Raw genomic sequence first — 19,624 nt, 5'->3', positions numbered from 1 at the left:
AGCAAGCTTTAAAAATCTTTGGTATGCAAGCTCTAAACAAGCTTTAAAATGAAAACTAAAGTGTACTCCTACAAATGATTTCCCAAGTAAAAACAGAGTATAATAAATACCACAAAAAATTATTACAGAGAAATGTTCATTCTTCTGTTAGGGTAATGATGTGGCAGAAATACTGGAGAGTACTGAATAGTCTATTGAAATGACCACCAACCTAATATGATGTTAGTCCACATGCAGCCAAAACAGCTCATACCCTGCAAGGCATGAACGCTACAAGATTTCTAAATGTGTCCTGTGGTATCTGGTACCAACACATAACCAGCAGATCTTTTAAATCCTGTAAGGTCCATGGTTGAGATGTTGCAGATCGAAGTTGCTGTTCCAACACAAACCACAGATGCTCGATGGGATTGATGTCCGAGGAATTTGGAGGCAAGAGCAATACCTGGCAGTCTTCCTCATGTTCCGCAAACCAGTCTCGAAAAATCTGGGTGGTGTGGCATGGCACATTATCCTGCTGAAAGATGGCACCGCCAGAGGGGAAGACTGTTGCCATGAAAGGGTGTACCTGGTCAGCAATGATGTTTAGGTAGGTAGTAGACGTCAGAGTGCCCGGCACATGGATGAATGGACTCAGGATATACCAGCAGAACATCACCCAAAGCATGACACCACCACCACTGGTTTTTTTTTCGTCCCATGGTGCATCCAGGTGCCATCACTTCCCCAGGTAAACAATGCACACATACCTGGCTGTCCACATGGTGCAGCAGGAAATGTTATTCGTCGGACCAAACGACCTTATTCCAATCACTCAAGGTCCAGTTTCAATGCTCGCGTGCCCAATGCAGGTGCTGTCTCCGGTGAAATATGGTTAGCATGGGCATTCTGAGCAGCCTGCGGCTATGGAGCCCCATTTTCGGCAGGGTTCGATGCACTGTGTTGTGACTCGTTACTCCCATCACCAGCATTCCAATTACTGGTGAATTGTGCCACAGTTGCCTCTCTGTTGCCACATACCATCCGGGAGAACCTTCGCTCACCTTGAGCATCTATGAGCTGTGGTCATCCAACACCTTGCCGGCGGCTTGTGGGTTTTTCCTCCTCAGACCACTTTCAGTAGGTATTAACCATGGCTGACCATGAGCATCCCACCAGCCATGCCGGATATTTGCTCTGACCCAGTGGTCTGGCCATTACAATTTGGCCTTTATCAAATTCGCTTAAGTCTGCTACCTTTCCCATCTGAAGAACAAGAGTAACACTGATTAACGGAACTCGGTATCAGGTGTTTTTTTATACAGTGTCCCGACCCGCGCGCACACGCTGTAGTTGTTATTATTTGGCTTTTAGGAGCATTAGCAACTAAGGCCATATTGCTCCGGGGATATGCAGTGGTCATTCTCTAACCTTTCAGCATCCTCCGTATTTGGTGGTCACAGGCTTGAACCCCGGTCTAATCAAGAAGCGTGTGCTACGCACTGCTGCTCCTGCCACCTGGCTACGGAGGCGCCTTTCCTGCAGTTGCTTCGATTTGCATAATGACTCACTAGTCATAATGTTCTGGCTCATCATGTGTGTGTGTACACACACTGGCTAAAATACAGAAGACAACTGGGCATGATCATAAATCACAACTCTGTGGCAGTAATGCAGTACAATATTACGCATGCATAAGGAACATCAGTGCTCATCGCACGCTTTACACATTTTTCTCCGCTCGTCCCATACCTGCCTTTCTTGTACACATTTTACTTATCATATTCAAATTCTGCATCTCAGAAAATAGTAAATTTCCAATAACCTTTTATTATATCACACATTCACTGATTTAACATGGACTTCAAATTTATTAACTATACAGTACATCTAAAAATGAATATAAAACCATATGAGCAACTTGAATCTTTACATTATCTGCATCCTTAACAAATCCTATGATGCTGCATTTCGTACTAGGAATTTTACATTTGAATATCTGTTGTAGCATTTTCTGAACAACTACAGTGTTAATAAAGAGAATCTGCACACGCACTGTGTGTGTGTGTGTGTGTGTGCTCTCCAATTATAGCATCTGCCACAGTTGTCTCCCACCCCCACATCCCATAATGGGAAACCTCACCCTTTTCTTTGAGCACTTCCAATTTTATAACATCGTGTTGATTATCCACTATCAGTTCCTCCACTATAACATTCTTGATACTGTCCAAATCCTCTGTAAGAACCAGGTCAAGGGCATTTGAGTCCCTTTTTATCATCCCAGATAAGTTTATATAAAACAACAGTAACCAACTCCGCCATGGACGGTCCCAAGCCCAGCTGCGAAAGGAGGAGGGTGGTCGTCCTGCCGAAATGACCAGACCAGGAAACCGGGGAAACTAGGCAAGAAACCGCATGAAATTCGGAACAAGCTCTTACAACAATGTTACCGCATTCGGGGTAGCCAATGCACCAGGGTAGTTTTGAGGAGAGTGCAAATGTCATTTTTTTCCATACCATTAGCCTCTTTCTTTCTGGTCTTAGCGTTCCTTTAACATCAAAATCTCCTCCTCTACAATACTAATAAAGACCCTTGCACCTTCTGTTAAAATGAATTCCATTTTTGCTAAATAATAGTCAAGTACAACTCTGGTTTCATACACAAAAGGTCTCCATGCTGCACACCTTAAGGATTTTCATTCACTATTTCTGATAGTATGAACCAGAGCTATAATGCTCAATACATTCTAAGGTGATAGCAATATTTGTAAAAGAATAAGATAAGTTTACCTAAATATGATACTCTCCAGAAATTAAAACAAAAACAATTAAATCTTACATTACAGTAAAAAATAATTAAATCAATTGAACACAATTAAAAATTAAGTAAAAAATTAATTTAACAAAAAAATTGCGAAACGATTTTCCTTCCTGAAGTTGACAATGCTTTTTTTTTTTTGACCGTATGTCGTGATCACAGGAATGAAAATAGGGGTGAGCATAAAACTTAAACAGAGATTATTTGTCTTCACATGTGTGCGTAAAGGACCACGAATCAAAGATTAGATATGGCAGGCAAACATTAAAAGAATTATGTAATTTAATTTCAACGATTTCTTAAATTAATAGTCTTGTATAATTACGTCGGATACTACGTATTTTGGCTTTGTTAAATAAAGTATTTTTCGTTAACAGCATGAAAGGCTAATTCTGATGCTGCTGAACAAGCACAAACTGAGGCTGCATGTTGATTAACATGAAAATTTAGAAGAAACTGCGTAGAACCTTTATAAGATGAGTGCAACTAGTCTTATCAAGGTTGTATGCAGTTTCCTCTGAATTTTCATGTTAATCAATACGAGGCCTCCGTTGGTGCTTCTTGTTCAGCAGCATCAGAATTAGCCATTCATGCTGTTAACAAAAACACTTCTTATTTAACGAGGCCAAAATAATTAGTGTCTGACGTAATTATACAAAACTTAATTGCAGAAATCATTGAAATTAAATTACATGAGAATTCTGTTAATGTTTGCCTGCCATATCTAATCTATGATTCGTGGTCACATGCGAAGGCAAATAATCCCTATTTAAGTTTTATGGTCACCCCCATTCAGTAATTTTCATTCCTGTGATCACAACATATGGTTGAAAAGTGTTGTCAGCTTTAGGAAGGAAAATCATTTTACAATTTTTTCGTTAAATTAATTTTTTACTTAATTTTTAATTGTGTTCAATTGATTTAATTATTTTTTACTATAATGTAAGATTTTCGATTTTTTTAGTTGTTTGTTTTAATTTCTGGAGAGTATCATACGGAAGTGTTCTACATATCATAATTGAGATAAACTTCTCTTATTCTTTTACAAATATTCACTGTTTCTGTAAAAACTGCCTATCTGGACTTAGTGTTAACCATATTATACAAGGAAGCCAGACTTTTGCTGCACCAAATCACACATACATATTCAGCATTTCCCTTCTGCCTTAGGTAATGATCCACCTGGCTTTACTTATTAAAATAAAACTTCCTATAATACCACCTATAATTCTTTCCCCTTAGTTTTAATTTGTATCTCTGGTTCCTTTGCCAAGTAAAGTAAAGTGCAGCCATTATCAACCCACTGCAGGATGGAAGCCTCCTCAACAATTCATGGTGAGGGAAATGGACCATAATCTGCCACGCTGGTCCAGTGCGGGTTGGCAGATCGACCGTATTCAGCAGGCAGGGGCTTGAACCCCGGTCTACTCAAAGAGCGTGTGCTACTGCACTCCCGCTCTTGCCCACTCGGCTACGGAGGCCTTCTTTGCCAATTAATGCAGTAAAAATTTCATTAATTTTATTATCCCTTCTCAGAGCCTTATAAAATTTAACTGGATTCCCTCTTTTTTTTTGTATTGCAGCCCTGGCCTCCATATTTGCAATACTAATTTTGTCTCACAATTGTCTTATACAGTGGAATTACAGCCAACTACAAGTAGCCATTTGATAAATCACTAGCAGAAAATCTCCAATTAATTTTGGGGTTGTTATTTTCCAAGTACAAATTTTTGCATTTTATAGCACTGAACCACTACATGCTACTTCTGATCAGTCTTAAGTAGCTAACTACACTCTAATATTTGCATCAACTAAAAATTTTGACATTGTGACCTGTATACCCTTAGCAATGCCATTTTATAAAATCAGAAACAGAGTCCCCATAACAGACCCTTATCATCCTGTAATTCATCTATGGATATTGCCCTATGATGGGATCAAAGCAGGTCTTTGTAGGTTGCTGTCAATGATTTGATAAGATGCCAAAACCATTAAAAGCTCAATGTAAACTGGGAGGAGGTCTCATAAAATCATTATCATTTTAAAATTATATACTAAAAATATTGGAAAATATAAGCTAAACACCTTATGTCTTAAAGACAGTGTCATTACGGTAACCTCCTCCTCGAGCTACACACGTGCTGCATGTGACAAAGTAGGCACTACCTTTGCAGCATCCATTGAGGAATATCAGTTGTCTCTTTGCAAATTTTCATTTAACTCCTGAATCATAGTTAGATTATAAAGTATACTTTTAAGCATGCCCACACAAAAAGAATGTCAGATGTCATGGAAGCCTAGGAAGTCTCCATGTCAAGAAGTAAGAAGTCCTGATTTTGATTCCATAAAAACTTCAGCTGTGTGGGAAGTGACTCCACCTTGTTTAAAACAAATATTCTGATTGCCCAGACAATGTAATTTGGGTAATAAATAGGTTTTTATCATAACACATTAAGGTTCTGCCATAACTGTTAGATTCTTCTTTTAGTAATTTTCAGAAAATGTAGGGGGAGGGAGGTCAATGACATCAAAGGATGGAACACCACACCATATGGTTAAGTTAGTTGAATAAAGATAAGCTTACTGCATTTCGTGTGAATTTTCTTGAACAAATTTATTTACAAATCCAAAATGATCTTAAGATTTAGGACATTCAAGTATTGGTTTCCCAACTCTGAAAATTGTCTAAAGAACTGTATGCAGTTCAACATTGTCACATTCTGACAATTCTTGCACAGAACACATATCACATGGATGGAACTTATTGAACTTGCTCGTGCACTTCTGTCAAAAGTTAAGTGCTGCAGCATGCTGTGTAACTGATCTGTGTGGACTACAAATTACTGGAATCAGCAACTCCTTTATTTATTATTATTATTTTTTTTTTAGGAATGCCACAGGATACTTGAAAAGAACATGATGGGTTTTGCACACTAATCCTGTCATATGCCATTTAGTAACCAGTTAACAAAGAACTATGAGGAGTATTCCAGATTTGGAACTGATGACAAAATCTTCACTGAATTTCTTTCATGGAATTAGTCTTCACAAATAATTCAACACCAGAATACTTCAAAAGGTGATATAGTTGTACACGTTGGCAATAATGATATTAAGAGTAGGAGACCGGCAGTATTACTTAATAAGTACAGGTCACTGTTGAAAAAAAGCCGGAAATTAGGGTTGAATTTGAAAGTGTCTGCAATTCTGCCCAGACATGATAGAAGGGAGTATATGATGAAAGCCTTGTCGATCAATTAGGCCCTGGAAAGAATTGTGTACGGCTCAAGGGGTAGAATTTTTTTTCAGCCTGGTCTGTACTTGTTAACAGGAGAGACTGCTTCTACAGGGATGGGATACACTTAAATAGAAAGGATGCAAGAATATTTGCTGATGCTATCGAGGCAGTGTTAGGTGGGTCGGAAAACTGCTAGCTTGGGGGGGGGATACAAGGACTAAAAGTTTAACAGTAGCCGCAGGCAGAGGTGAAGGGGATTCTTGCACAACTTCTATTAGAATAAGTAGCGACCTGGAGCAAGGGGTGTTGGGTGTTTCAGGGACGGATGGCAGTCATCTTGAAATAGTAGGTATATCGGATGTGTTGAGGGGGGGGGGAATAGGAGCATGTATACCAATGTTAGAAGTATAGTAGTAAATAAATTTGATGAATTTGAAGTGTTGGTCAAGACATCAAAGGCAGATATTGTTGGAATAGCAGAGACGTGGTGTCACACAGATATAAGGAATGCAGAACTGGAATTTGGGGAGTACAATGTGTACAGAAAGGATAGACAGGATAGAAAGGGAGGAGGTGTTATGCTGTTAATTAAGGAAAACATAAAATCAAAAGAAGTACACCCAGTTGATATAGATGAACAGTGCACTGTTGAGTCAATTTGGTGTGACATAAGCACTGTGAAAGCAAAAATAAGAGTAGGAGTGTGTAACGGGCCTAATGACTCGAATGAGTACAATGAACAATTGTACAGAGAAATAGAGTGGGCTAGTAAATCAGAATGACTTATAATGGGGGATTTTAACTTCCCAGATATTGACTGGACCTTGTGGGTTGGTCACTCATACACTAGTCAGACTTTTGTGGATTTATTGGATGATTGTTTTCTGCAGCAGCATGTTCAAGAGGCAACCAGAGATGTTAATACTCTTGATCTGGTTATAAGCAGTGATCATTCGTGCATTAAGAATTTGTAGATAGAGGAACCACTAGGTGGCAGTGATCACAGTGTACTAATATGGTATTTACTTAAAGATTTAATTACCATCAGGGGTAAGGAAAGTGTTTTTGCTTCCGTAAAGGTGAGTACAGTGGTCTCAGACAGTTTTTAAATTCTGTACAGTGGGATCAACTGACAATGTCATCAACAGTAAATTCTAAGTGGGAAGAATTCAAGGAATTAATCGTGGATGCTACTAAAAGTTTCATACCTATTAAGAAATACTGCTCAAGGTTTAGGGGTAAATGGTTATCAAATGAACTAATGAGACTCTTAACAGAGAAGAAAAATGCATGGGATGCATATAAATTATCAAGCAACTCAGAAGCCAATGGCAGATATAAGTTAGTCTGTAATCAGATCACAAAGGAGATTAGGCAGGCGAAGGCAGATTACGAGAAATCCTTGGCAAAAGATGCTAAGAAAAACAGCAAGGATTTCTTTACTTATATAAACTCTAAAAGGAAGGGGATGAATCTGATTGGTCCACTTGACATCGATGGTTCGACTGTTGATCATCCTGCTCAGATAGCAAACAAACTGAATGAGTATTTTGCATCTACATTCACACATGAGGAATTATTAAGGTCTGAAAATAGCAGAAGGTTATCAAATTGTAGCAGGATACTTAATGATTTTGTAATAACTGAGAGCAAAGTGGAGGAGAAATTGTTGAAGTTAAACATAAGAAAAACACCTGGGGTGGATGGGATCTATCCAGTTATATTAAAGGAGGCAGCAAAGCAACTAAGCAAACCATTAGCCATAATTATGAGAGCATCCTTGGACGTGGGGGAGGTTCCCACGGACTGGAGATGTGCAAATGTATCCCAATTCACAAAGTGGGATCGAAGGGTGACACAAGTAATTACAGATCAGTTAGTTTAACTTCTGTTCCGGGTAAAATAGTGGAGTCGCTGGTTAAAGATGCATTGCAGGATCATCTAGACAAGACTGCAGCAATAATTCAGACACAGCATGGGTTTGTTAAGGGAAAGTCTTGTTTAACAAATTTGATAGGATACTATGATGTGGTTACAAAGGAACTGGATGCAAAAAATAATTTTGAAATCATATATTTGGATTTCAGGAAAGCTTTTGACACTGTTGCACATGGAAGACTATTGTACAAATTGGAGCAGAATGGTATTAAGGGTAAGTTGCTACAATGGATAAAAGGATGGTTAAGTGGGAGAAGACAGAGGGTGGTAATCAATGGGTGCTGCTCTTCGTGGACTAATGTTATTAGTGGAGTCCCACAGGGTTCGGTGTTGGGTCCACTGTTGTTTTGTATAGTTATCAATGATATTGATGAAGGTATATCAGGCTTAATGTCGAAGTTTGCAGATGATACAAAGGTTGACAGGGTTGTTAATGACAGCAATGGCAGTGTGCTACTGCAACAGGATCTAGATAATTTGGGCAGATGGGCTAAGAAGTGGCAACTGAAGTTTAACCTTGACAAATGCAAAGTACTGCATATGGGTAGAAGCAACCCCAAAGAAACGTACCAACTGTGTGGTTCTACATTTAAGGTGGTATAAAATGAAAAAGACCTGGGAGTAATTGTGCAGTCAGATATGAAGTTTTCTGAGCAATGCAGACAGGCTGCCAGGGCAGGTCATGGGGTTTTGTCAATGATATATAGGAATTTTGCTAGCAGGGAAAAGGAGGCGATTGTCCTTCTGTATAAGGACATGGTCAGGCCACACCTTGAGTACTGCGTACAGGTCTGGAGGCCTCATTTTAGGAAGGATGTAGATTTGCTTGAGCGTGTACAGAGAAGGGATTCTCTTACCAAGAGAGATTTAAGTTCTGCAAATTGCAGTGACTGGAGACTAGGCACCTGCGCAGTGATCTGATTGAGGTGTATAAGGACTTGAATGGGTTGAGCACGCTGAATTCTGATGGGATCCTTCCACTTGTTCAGATTACGAACCTAAGGGGGCATAAATTCAAATTAAGAAAGGACAGATGTAGAATAGATGTGCGGAAATTTGCCTTTAGCCAGCGGGTTGTTAATTGTATGTGGCAGATGACTCTCATCGACCGGTGCAATACCACCACTTTGCTTATTGGAGTCTTGAAGTGGTGAAACCAATGTTTAGTCTCTAGAGCAAAGTTTCCAGCATTCCCCTCCTACTTCTCTTTCAACCCATACATGGTACTAAGTACTATAGGTTTTGATACCTTTCGTGTTTGGGGTTTCCGTAAAAAAAAAAAAAAAAAAAATTTGCTGAAACAAACTTCCATCTGTCGTTGTGGCAGTTGATAGGTTGAATAAATTTAAGGAGAAACTGGACAGGCATTTGGAGGGAATGGTGTGATTTTTTTTTTTTTTTTTTTTTGGCTGATGCTGCATAAGCTCATACACTTGTTTTCTTGCATCACATGCCACTACTACTACATTCAATTGTGGTCAAGTACAAATATGGGGGAACAAAATTCCAAGATCCTGCTTTCCAATATTTCACCTTCATACATGAATACATTATGCCTAGCATGCACAATTTAAAAACTAAGTATGTCCACAGTGTTAGTAACACCCTATAAATGCAAATACCGCAAATTTCACACAATTTTGGGCCAATGAACACATTAAATATGAACAGACCACATATGAAAAAAAAAAAAAAAAACCACTTGTGTAAGAACACCTTGTAAATTTATAACTAATATAAAGAAACCTCTTATACTGCTTAAATGAGTTTCCATTCAGGTGTACTGTTTCTAGAATCATAATGGCCTAAATGACATTAAAATAAACTCATTATATAGTCAATAATGATAGCTTACCTTTGTGTTCTTCATAAAATTTTTCAGATTCCTCTCGTGTCATTCGAGTAATCCTTGTATTTACAAATAAGAAATTATTATCCAACATAATTTCTCTTAAACGCTGTAAGTGAAAAATTACTATTGAAATTAAATTAATTAATTTAAATTAAAGCATGATAACTATTTAAAGAGAAAAATACACACACTTTCTTGAATACTGATAGAATTATTTTTAAGAAACTCAAAAAACAGTTCACGTACCATATAATCATGAGTTTTGGAATGTAGTAAGCATAATGCACAATACAGGAAGTAAAAATGCATATCCCTGTAAGTGTAGGCACTGGAAAATTCTATAAATTTTTAAAATATAAAACATTCAACAATTATAAATGTCAAACTGCAAAATGAGTTTAAAGACAACTTTCAGAGTATTTTTTTGCAGTCTATAAGAAAAATGAACACTAATGAATAATGCACAATGAACAATAAGGCATGGAGTCTGCCTGCTAACGGCTAAGTCAACAGTCCACTGTGGTCAAAACTGAACGGAGTTGTTTTCATTTCTCACATTACACTAATCTTAATAATGACTGTTACAGTAGCTCAGAAAGAAAAGACCACAATTAAAAAAGAACTGGGGAATTACTTCTCCAAAAGTCATGAGTAATATTTTAAAATTGATGTCATGTGTGACTGAAATGACCTAACCCTAGTACTGGCACCTTGTCGTAATCATTTAATTGTTCATTAGATGGCTGCTATTAACTTATTTCTTGTCCCCAATCCAATTATCTAACCCAGTTTAATGCATAACACAAATCATGCTTTACATTCAGCTGTATTTGTGTCATTGAGAAATAATTATTTAGACCATTATGAACTTATAGCTAGATTGGATTGGCAAAGAAGCACTGTCAGTAACTTGCCACGTTACCGTGTTTTTATACATAATCTTCCACTGCTTATCACTTCTATTTATTATTACTGAACAATGTAGCCTAGGTTAATTAAATTCAAAGCAAATAAATAAAACATAACAATTATCAGTCCACTATTTTTTCTTGTTATCATATCCAAACTGATATATATATATATATATATATATATATGAATATAAAACATACTGATTTATATTACAATTGCATCAAAGAATAACCAGTTAACATAATCACCCACTGCAACTAATATCTTATTCTGCTTCAGGCAATATGAAAAATAGAAAAGTGCAGGTTGGGGGAAACATGTACGTATTGAAAAAAAAAAAAAGATTTATATATGGAATACCCACAGCAAGGTATACTCAACTCCTTAAAAGGCAGCAACACACACGCACATGATTTCATTTGGTGGAAGAGGGTCATTAATAGATGAAAATAATGAGAGAAAGAACTGAACCATTAAACACACCAGTATTAGTGAAAAAAATTACAGACAGAGCAGTCTGAGGGAAAACTGGATATCCAAATGCAAAAAATAGTTGGCAATCTATAAGACGGGAGCTTGTTTAGAAGAGCCTTATGACAAACATGGCAAAAACACAGAAATTTCAAGAGCAACAGCCTGAGTTTCAAACCTTTCTATCAAATTTTCCCAAAGATCAGTAACAAAAGCCTATACTGCACCAGTGGATCAGCACTAATGGAATTCACATTGAGATCCTTGATCCAATTTAAGTTTAAGATAATTTAAGAGTCTGCAATTGATGGATTTACCATTACTTAGGAAAGAGTACACGAGTGCAATGGGCCAAAAACTGGGTAGGAGGAATTTGTTGCCATTTCTAGGAAATGACTAGACAAGCTTTTTTTTACAAACAGAAGGAAAAACATCATCAATACAAGAATTAACAGAAAAGTAGCATGCTAGTAAATCAGCTTTATCTTTGGCTGAGAATATAATAGAACCAACATGTTGTAACAGAGGTGGGAGTATAAACAGACACTGGCAAGAGACCAGAATGCTCAATTACCATGCACAAGAAGCAAGTTTTCTACTCAACCTTTTCGAAATCATGTTTGGACGGAATAACTGTTTTACGCAATAACTGTTTTACATTACTGCTCTATTGTTTTATAATTGTTTATGATACTCTCTACTAACATTGGATCCATTCTGCTGCAATCAATTTAGATTCATACAAACATTCATAAATTGAAACCAATTGACAATCAATAGCCTGTAGCATAAAGTTTCTAAACTTCGCTGTTGTTAAGTGACCAATGAAATTTTATTCTACTTACTACAAAGAGCTAAAATAATCAATTTTAATTACCACTATGTAGTCAAAGAATTGTCACTACAGACCACCTACTGTATGAGGGCCAAGCAAATTCCAAAATATACTCTCACAGCAATATTCTCACCTTTTAGCCACCTTTTAGCTGACTAGCAGATTTACTTTTTAGCGATGATTTTTTTTTTTTTTTTTTTTTTACAGGAAGTGCAATAAAAAGACAACTTAGTATTAAGCCATCCAGTGTAAGGAAACACCAGGCTTTTGCCACACCTACCAAAAAAAAAAAATAATAAATAATAATAAAATATAATAATAATAATAGAATAAATAATAATAAAGTACTTATTATTATTATTTTTTTTTTTTTTGGTAGTTGTTGGCACATAGACTTCTGTGGCCATAATGCACCTCCCAAGGTTTTTGCAATACTTTTTGAACCAAGCCCAAGGCGGGAATCGAACCCGCAACCGTTGGGTTGCCAGGCAGGCACTTTATCCATCCGGCTAAACTACTTATGTGTTCTCTCCTCACATAGGTACCTATCCAGTTGAACCTTTGGATATTCCCATGCATCCTCAACTACCCATACAGGTAACTTATTCCAGTAAATAACAACTGGTTAAAAGAAAACTTCTCACAATTCCAGTCAAAACCTCTTCTGCCATAATTTGAATTTATGGTTCCTAGTTCTGGAATCATTTATAACAGTGAAAATTTCACTTTCATTCATATTACTATCTCCTCTCAGAAACTTAGACATAAATTAGGTTCCTCTCAGAGGTGCCTAGTTAAACACTGTAGCCCACATATTCTAAGTCTTCCTTATGTGAGTGTGCTTTTTTCAGATCTCACTAAGTAAGCTGCCCATCTTTGAAGTCTTTCAAAAAGCTCAGTCTTTTTTTATTTTTCCTGCAGGTAAAGTGTGGAATAGTTTACTATTTTACACTTTATTGTTATACTGTGAGCATTAAAACTACTGCATTTACTAGCCACCTTAAATCCTGTTGATAACAGCACTACCAGAGAGGAAAAGAAAGCCCTACTTTTCATAATTCTGAAAAAAGTTAAAGAAGATCAGCTAGTTTATAATTTCAGAGTTCATACTTTACACAACATTCAATCAGTCAACCACCAATTCTCCAGAAATTACCAGTCTAATGGAAAGCTGCTTTGAGCAAACAACTGTTTTTCTCATTTTCTGAATGCACTAACCGAAAATAAAGCAATATGAACAACATGCAAACATTAGGCACTGTGCCTAATGGGAAATCTCCAATACTGTGCCTCGGGCCTGCAACAGTTTTAGGACCTACAAAGGAAGGGGGGGGGAATAGGGAGGAAAAGGTTTTCAGATTTAAAAATAGTGCAATATTATACTTGAAATTAAAAGGAAACAAAATCTACAATATATAGACTGCTTGTAACATTTCTTAAAATTACAAAAGTTTCTTGCTTCAGCTTCTCATTGTAGCAAAATCTTTAATAACGTCCTCAAATTCCATATGACGAGTAACATCATTCACAATACATAGAAGTGCCAATGACGATAAGTGATCTTGGCTCATAGTTGAGCATTACACAGTTCTTGATCTGCTTAAGTTTCAAAAATGAGCACTCTCCTTCAGCATTCGATCAAATTATGGATAGATAAATTCTTAAAGCTATGTGTATGTTTGGGAAACTAGTAAGTAGTTTATCTTTTATTTGTGCCTTTATTAATTCCGCCACAGACATTTTGTCCTTGTATAGTGCTGAAAACAATAGGAATTCATCAACGAAGTCTACTTCTAAGTCAGAAGAGTAGGTGTGACCAATGCTGAGGCTTTGGATCGAATTTCTTCTTTTGACATAGATTTATCTAAGAAAACTGAGGGTATTATTCAATGTACTGTACGCCGCATGTCGTTTTTTCATTATGTGACTAGTGTGTCTCCAATACAATAAAAACTTGGAATTCAAAATGCATCTTTTACACTTAGTTCTGCTGGTACCAATTCTTCTGGTGTTTCATCAAACATTAGCATTAGTAGAGGCATTTGATGCAAGAAAGCAAGCTTATGCAGCATCAGCCAAAAAAAAAAAAACCCCCACTTCCATTTCACCCCTCTGTTCGTTCAAAATACCTGTCCAGCTGAGCCTTAAACTTATTTAGGCTATCAACCTCCACTACAAGGGATGGAAGTCTGTTTCACCAACCAACCACCCGCTGGCTAAAGGCAAATTTCCGCACGAAACAGTTTCTTTATTTTCTGCTTTTGGTCTTCATATTGTCTGTAATCAGAATTTGGAATGAATTCTATTGCCATTTTTTCAAAATCATCAAATTTGCCTTCATTTCAAACATCAATCAAATAATCCAGAAGAGCACTATATAATTTCACAATTACGTATAACTCAATTCCAGGTTCCTGAATTGCTTTATTCGCTATATCTATGTTTTTTAGATCTTCCCAAATGACAGTCAGTTTATTTGTCAAAGCTTTTGCTTCATGAACCACTGTCGGTTTTTGTTCTTCGCATTCTGAGATATCAACGAGTGCTGCATGAATTTTACTGTAATTTTTTTCAATGATCTAGCAGCATCATAATGTGATGACCATCCTGTGTCTGATAGATTTTTGACCAAGATTGTATTCTCCATCATACTCAATTTAGACCATCTTTGTGGCGAGGCTGCAAAGAATGTTGGAGCGACTGTAAAATGTCAAAAAAATTAACAGCAGCCAAACAGCTGTCTGCAGATGTGGTCCTTACTAAATTAAGACTGTGTAAAGCACATGTCACCCATACTGCCAGTTTGCTGACTTCCTTGAATCTGGCTTGGACTCCAGAATACATCCCACTCATATTAGCAGCGTTGTCATATGACTGACAACACTGCTAATATGAGATTTGCAATATCTATTCCATGTTTATCAAGAACAGATGCTACTATGTCAAAAAGATATTTTGCTTCATGCTTTTCAATGGGAACAAACTTCAAGAAACACTCATGTACTCTGCCATCTTTTGATACATAAAAAAATAATGACCGACAACTGCTCTGTGTGACTTATTATCAGGAGCTGAATCTTCATTTTACCCAAAGCTTTTTCTTTTTTCATAACCAGATTCGTCATTTTTGCATATATCCATCAGACATTTTAAATCACATCAAACACAGTTAACGCAATAAATTATTCTAGGATCATAATATGAAAAATTGAAAATACAGCTCACTAGTCTTTTTTTAAAATTCACTATTTTCTTGAAATGTCACACCACAAACTTATTCTGCTATTTACTAGCATTCTCTTTACATAAAACTCAAATGTACATATTTGTGAGTACAAATGTTTTGCACAGGAGAATGCACATTTAACTCTATGAAACAAGTCAGTTTAACAAGATAAGCATGAGACAACAGTCATATACATTTATACATGCTCATACGTGCATGTGCTTCTGCTCTGATCAACTGCTTATACTTGCATGACATCAAAAGATGTAATTCACAGTCAATGTGTTAATACAGTATAATTTATTATAAGAAATATTTTACTCTTTTCCCACTTTTCAGAATAAAAGTGCCTAGGGCAGGGGTCAGCAACCTTTTTTGAGTGAAGAGCCATTTTTGATCTAATTAAAAAAAAAAAGAATCCAAAAAGCCACACCTCAGCTCAAGCTGAGAGGGGGGTGATTTTTAAGAAATTGTATAGAGTGGGAAGGTGTTTTATTTAAAAAATATATTTTTTTTTTGAAATATTATTTAAATAATAAATAATCATTAATAAATAATATTATTTATTAATGCTCGCAATGTGCATGCAAACTAAACTGAGAAGTGTTTGCGGCTTGTGCTGAAACTAATGTTATATTCATATCGCCACCACTCTTGTCTTACATGTGGGCTAAAAGTTAAAGAGTGGCATGCAGCTCGCAAGCCGCAGGTTGCCAACCAACCCCTGGCCTAGGGCCTATGAACATTATAATCTAGCCTTGACATTAGGAGCACTGAATCAAGGTTCAAAGCTCCCACTAGAGAAGAGGGTTGTAATGGTTGTATTTTGTGACAAGTAGATAGTGTTATCAAACTTTGTTCTGCTGGGTGTTACCGTTAATGCAGCTGCCAAGAAGTTTTAAAACAACTGAATTATGTAATCACTGCAAATGACCTTAAAAAATAATAAATAAATAAAAAAGGTGAAGTGGATGGATCCTTCACCACAGTGTGTCATGTCAACATCACTCAATGTTGGAAAATTCTTGACCAACACATTCCTGTTTGCTGCACCCACCTTATTCATCTTATTTGGCACCACACAACTTCTGATTATTCCAAAAATTTAAAAAAATTAACAAAATTTACTAATTCCATATCCAAACCTGCAATTCTAGTTTTCAGTTATGCTTCAAATTATCCCAGACAAAATTTAGCCATGTAACAATCTATATTAACCATTGGTTTCGCAATCCATAGTCACTTAACAACTGTATAAGCAATTTATAATACTACAAGAGTTGTGCATTAGCCTTGCTTTATTCAGCCTTTAATAAATAAGCTGTGCTCTACATATATATATCTTACCGGATACTACACATCCTATGTTCAAAAGGAATCAACATTACTTTGGCATTAACTATAACTTTATAAACTACTTACTGAATCCAAAACTTTTATTATAATGAACTGTTAAATACAGACAATCGATACATTAACAATATATCTCTCATATCAAAAATTTGTTTTCATTCATGATGTGAACCTGAGCATAACAAGATAACAGAAATATGAGCTTAGCACTTTTACGAGCAATGCAGCATACACCCACCACAGGGTTATATAAAACCTAAGCTAAAAAACTTATAGAAGTTGATTATGCAGTCATGTTTCATGACAAAATTCATATTACATGCCTGTTTGATAACAGTTAAAGTCCATTCTTCCTTTAGATGACTGCATAATTAATTGGCAAAGAAATTATAACTTACCATAGCAAAAATTAAGTAGCTTAAAGGTAAATGAAATTTTCAACAGTATAATATTTATTATGCATATGTAATATTTATTTTTTTGTAAATAAATATTATATATACAGTTTTTTAATAAAAAATGTATATATATAATATTTATTTTTTGTAATATTTTTGATTTGTTAATGTTTTGCATTACAAGGATATGTGCCATCTGGAAAATCTTGTAATGTATTTCTATTTAAAAAAAAATAACTAAAATATAAATACTGATGTATAACAGCTATGTCAATAAATTGCTTGACTGATTCAGAACCATGCCTTGTGGTCCCTATGCTATGTGTCTACAAATTGTGATATTCTATGGTCACTTTCTCTTTTGCTGATTAAACACCAGTTTCCAGTAGTGTACTGTGGACTGTACCTCACTTTTCCCTTCCATATCCTGACTTCCCCAATAGCAGGAGAAAACATGCAATCTCATCCACGACTGATTAACTCAACACAAAAATTCTTCCCATCTTGATAAGATTCTGAGCTTTTCCACATGGTGTAAAAGGATCGTAACTACTGTAGTAGCTGCATGGACTTGATAAGTTATAACGTATTCTCCTGAATGTGATGGACTTTAATAAATCCAGGGCCAAGTGAGAAGTGACGGGGAGGGAGGGACATGAGAACCTTTTGTCCTGGACCTCAGTAGTTTTTCAGGATATTATGTATTGTAAATCAATATATTCCACCACCGAAATTATCAAGCAGATATCATACATGATCTCCTTCAAAAGACAAGGTCACATTTTTCTTCAGGATTGTCACCCCCAAAAATCATCCTTGGGTCGGATAATAAGTCTAGCTGCGAGGGATTAATAATTATCATGAAGGGAATTTTTAATAACAAATATAGAAACATTTCTCAAAACAGTTTTCTAAATAATGGGGCATGGGCGGGGGGGGGGGTTAAACACATGAAAGACATAACATAATAGTAGAAAATACTTTAAAAAAAAAAAAGTCTCTTTACAATAAGTTTATTTTTTATATATTTTTTTTATATTTTATAAACAAATTATATTTTTATTCGTGTTTGAACATCGTAACTATTGAGTCTTTTGCTGAAATCATGCCACCAACAAATATTTCAATTGGTATTAATAACAAATAATCCTTTAGCGATACGCTGATTTTAATATAATAAATAATCTAGTACGTATATGAATAATCAAAATATCAGTAACCGCTTACTGATAATGCGTTTATTTAAAAAATGAATATTTTATCAAATTATCTGCACAGATATTGAACATACTGGTACAGTGGGCGGTATACACTGGATACCGCATGATAAATCGATAACTGAAAAAAAATTCACAGCAAAATGGATGTAAAAATTATTAAGGAAGTTGCTGTATAGTTAATTCACGTTGCAAGTTTATTTTAACGCAGTTCTTCATTTATATTTTCAGATATTAGATAGATAACGAAGAAAATAGTTCCGGCATAATCTCTGCACCATACAGGAATGACAAGACTGTTGCTAGGGCATCCCCAGAGCAGCTGTTCATGAGCACGCATGAGCAAACCACCGCATGCGCCCGATTACTGCCAAGGTTCTTAGAAGCAGGTTTATTTTTGAATAGAACTGATCCATGAGAAAAATGTCAGTACTGTTGCATGTAATGACTTCTCTTCCGCTTCTATGATGGTAAAAAGAAAAAAAAATACTTTAGAATTGCCGGAACTGTTTATTCAATGGAGAAATGTAAGGTAACAACCTCTGCATCAATTCTCCACTAGTACACTGATGATGCTCAAAATCCCAGACCTCTGCTCGCTCTAAATCCCAGATCTGTTAATATTAAAGTATTCTCTATAAATTACAGCGACATCGACATGGTACACATTATATTTTCATTATATATCGCGAAATGTGAAAAACTTACCTGAACATCATATGGATTTCTGCAAACATCGGGTTTAATTATTGCTAGAGTTAGCTCTAACGGACGTACAAGTTTCGAAGCCCCCATTTTTGAAATAGTTATATTTTCACTTTTGATTGTACAGCCTGAATGGTTAAAATACAATAGTTACTACCTTCTCACGCCAAACAACGAAATCTCGATGCACAACCAAGTTCCTAACACAACCGAACCCATGTGTTCTACTGACGCTTCTCGTTTCTGCGAATGAATGATATAAGATTGCGAGCGCCCTCTATATTTAGCCTTCTTGCTTCATTTTAAAATTCAAAGAGAATGTCTCTTTAGAAAACCAAGAGTGACCTATTAACCCACTCTAAGCTATATCACGCGTTGAACACGTGCGAAGAGTGCAGTCGGCATCAGTTTATCAGTTTGGCTCACCGAATACCGGAATAGCGCAAGGTAAGGGAAGACTTTGATGGTAAACGAGGCATCGGGAGATAGACTTTTCAAGTTTTATTAAACAGATGCTCTTTTACGACCATACTTAAACAACTGCATGCTTAAATAAAAGTTCTAATAAATTATTAATCATAACAAGCGCTAGTTATATACTAATATAACTAATACTAGTCACATACATAATACAACTTTAAACTGTTTGCAGGTATACACCATAAATAAACAACAAATCCCT

General features: G+C 36.1%; 1 protein-coding gene across 1 annotated transcript in view; it reads right to left on the bottom strand.

Moving 5' to 3' along the window:
- The window catches only part of LOC150087560 (nucleoside diphosphate kinase 6, mitochondrial-like), a 41,536-nt gene extending 22,374 nt beyond the window's left edge, over window positions 1-19,162 (bottom strand). Inside the window, exons 1-2 of the mRNA XM_090372125.1 lie at window positions 18,946-19,162; window positions 9,829-9,931 (exon numbers count right to left, since the gene is read on the bottom strand). Coding sequence (XP_090228251.1) covers window positions 9,829-9,931; window positions 18,946-19,032 — 190 coding nt within the window. The 5' untranslated portion in view covers window positions 19,033-19,162. The remainder of the gene's footprint in view (window positions 1-9,828; window positions 9,932-18,945) is intronic.
- Between the last annotated feature and the right edge of the window lie 462 nt (window positions 19,163-19,624).

The sequence above is a fragment of the Mastigoproctus giganteus genome, chromosome 4, assembly GCF_048544385.1.
Source record: "Mastigoproctus giganteus isolate SK-2022 chromosome 4, ASM4854438v1, whole genome shotgun sequence".
Classification (NCBI taxonomy): domain Eukaryota; kingdom Metazoa; phylum Arthropoda; class Arachnida; order Uropygi; family Thelyphonidae; genus Mastigoproctus; species Mastigoproctus giganteus.
Note: the sequence above shows the minus strand (reverse complement) of the source record. Positions and strands in the feature narration are given on the sequence as shown.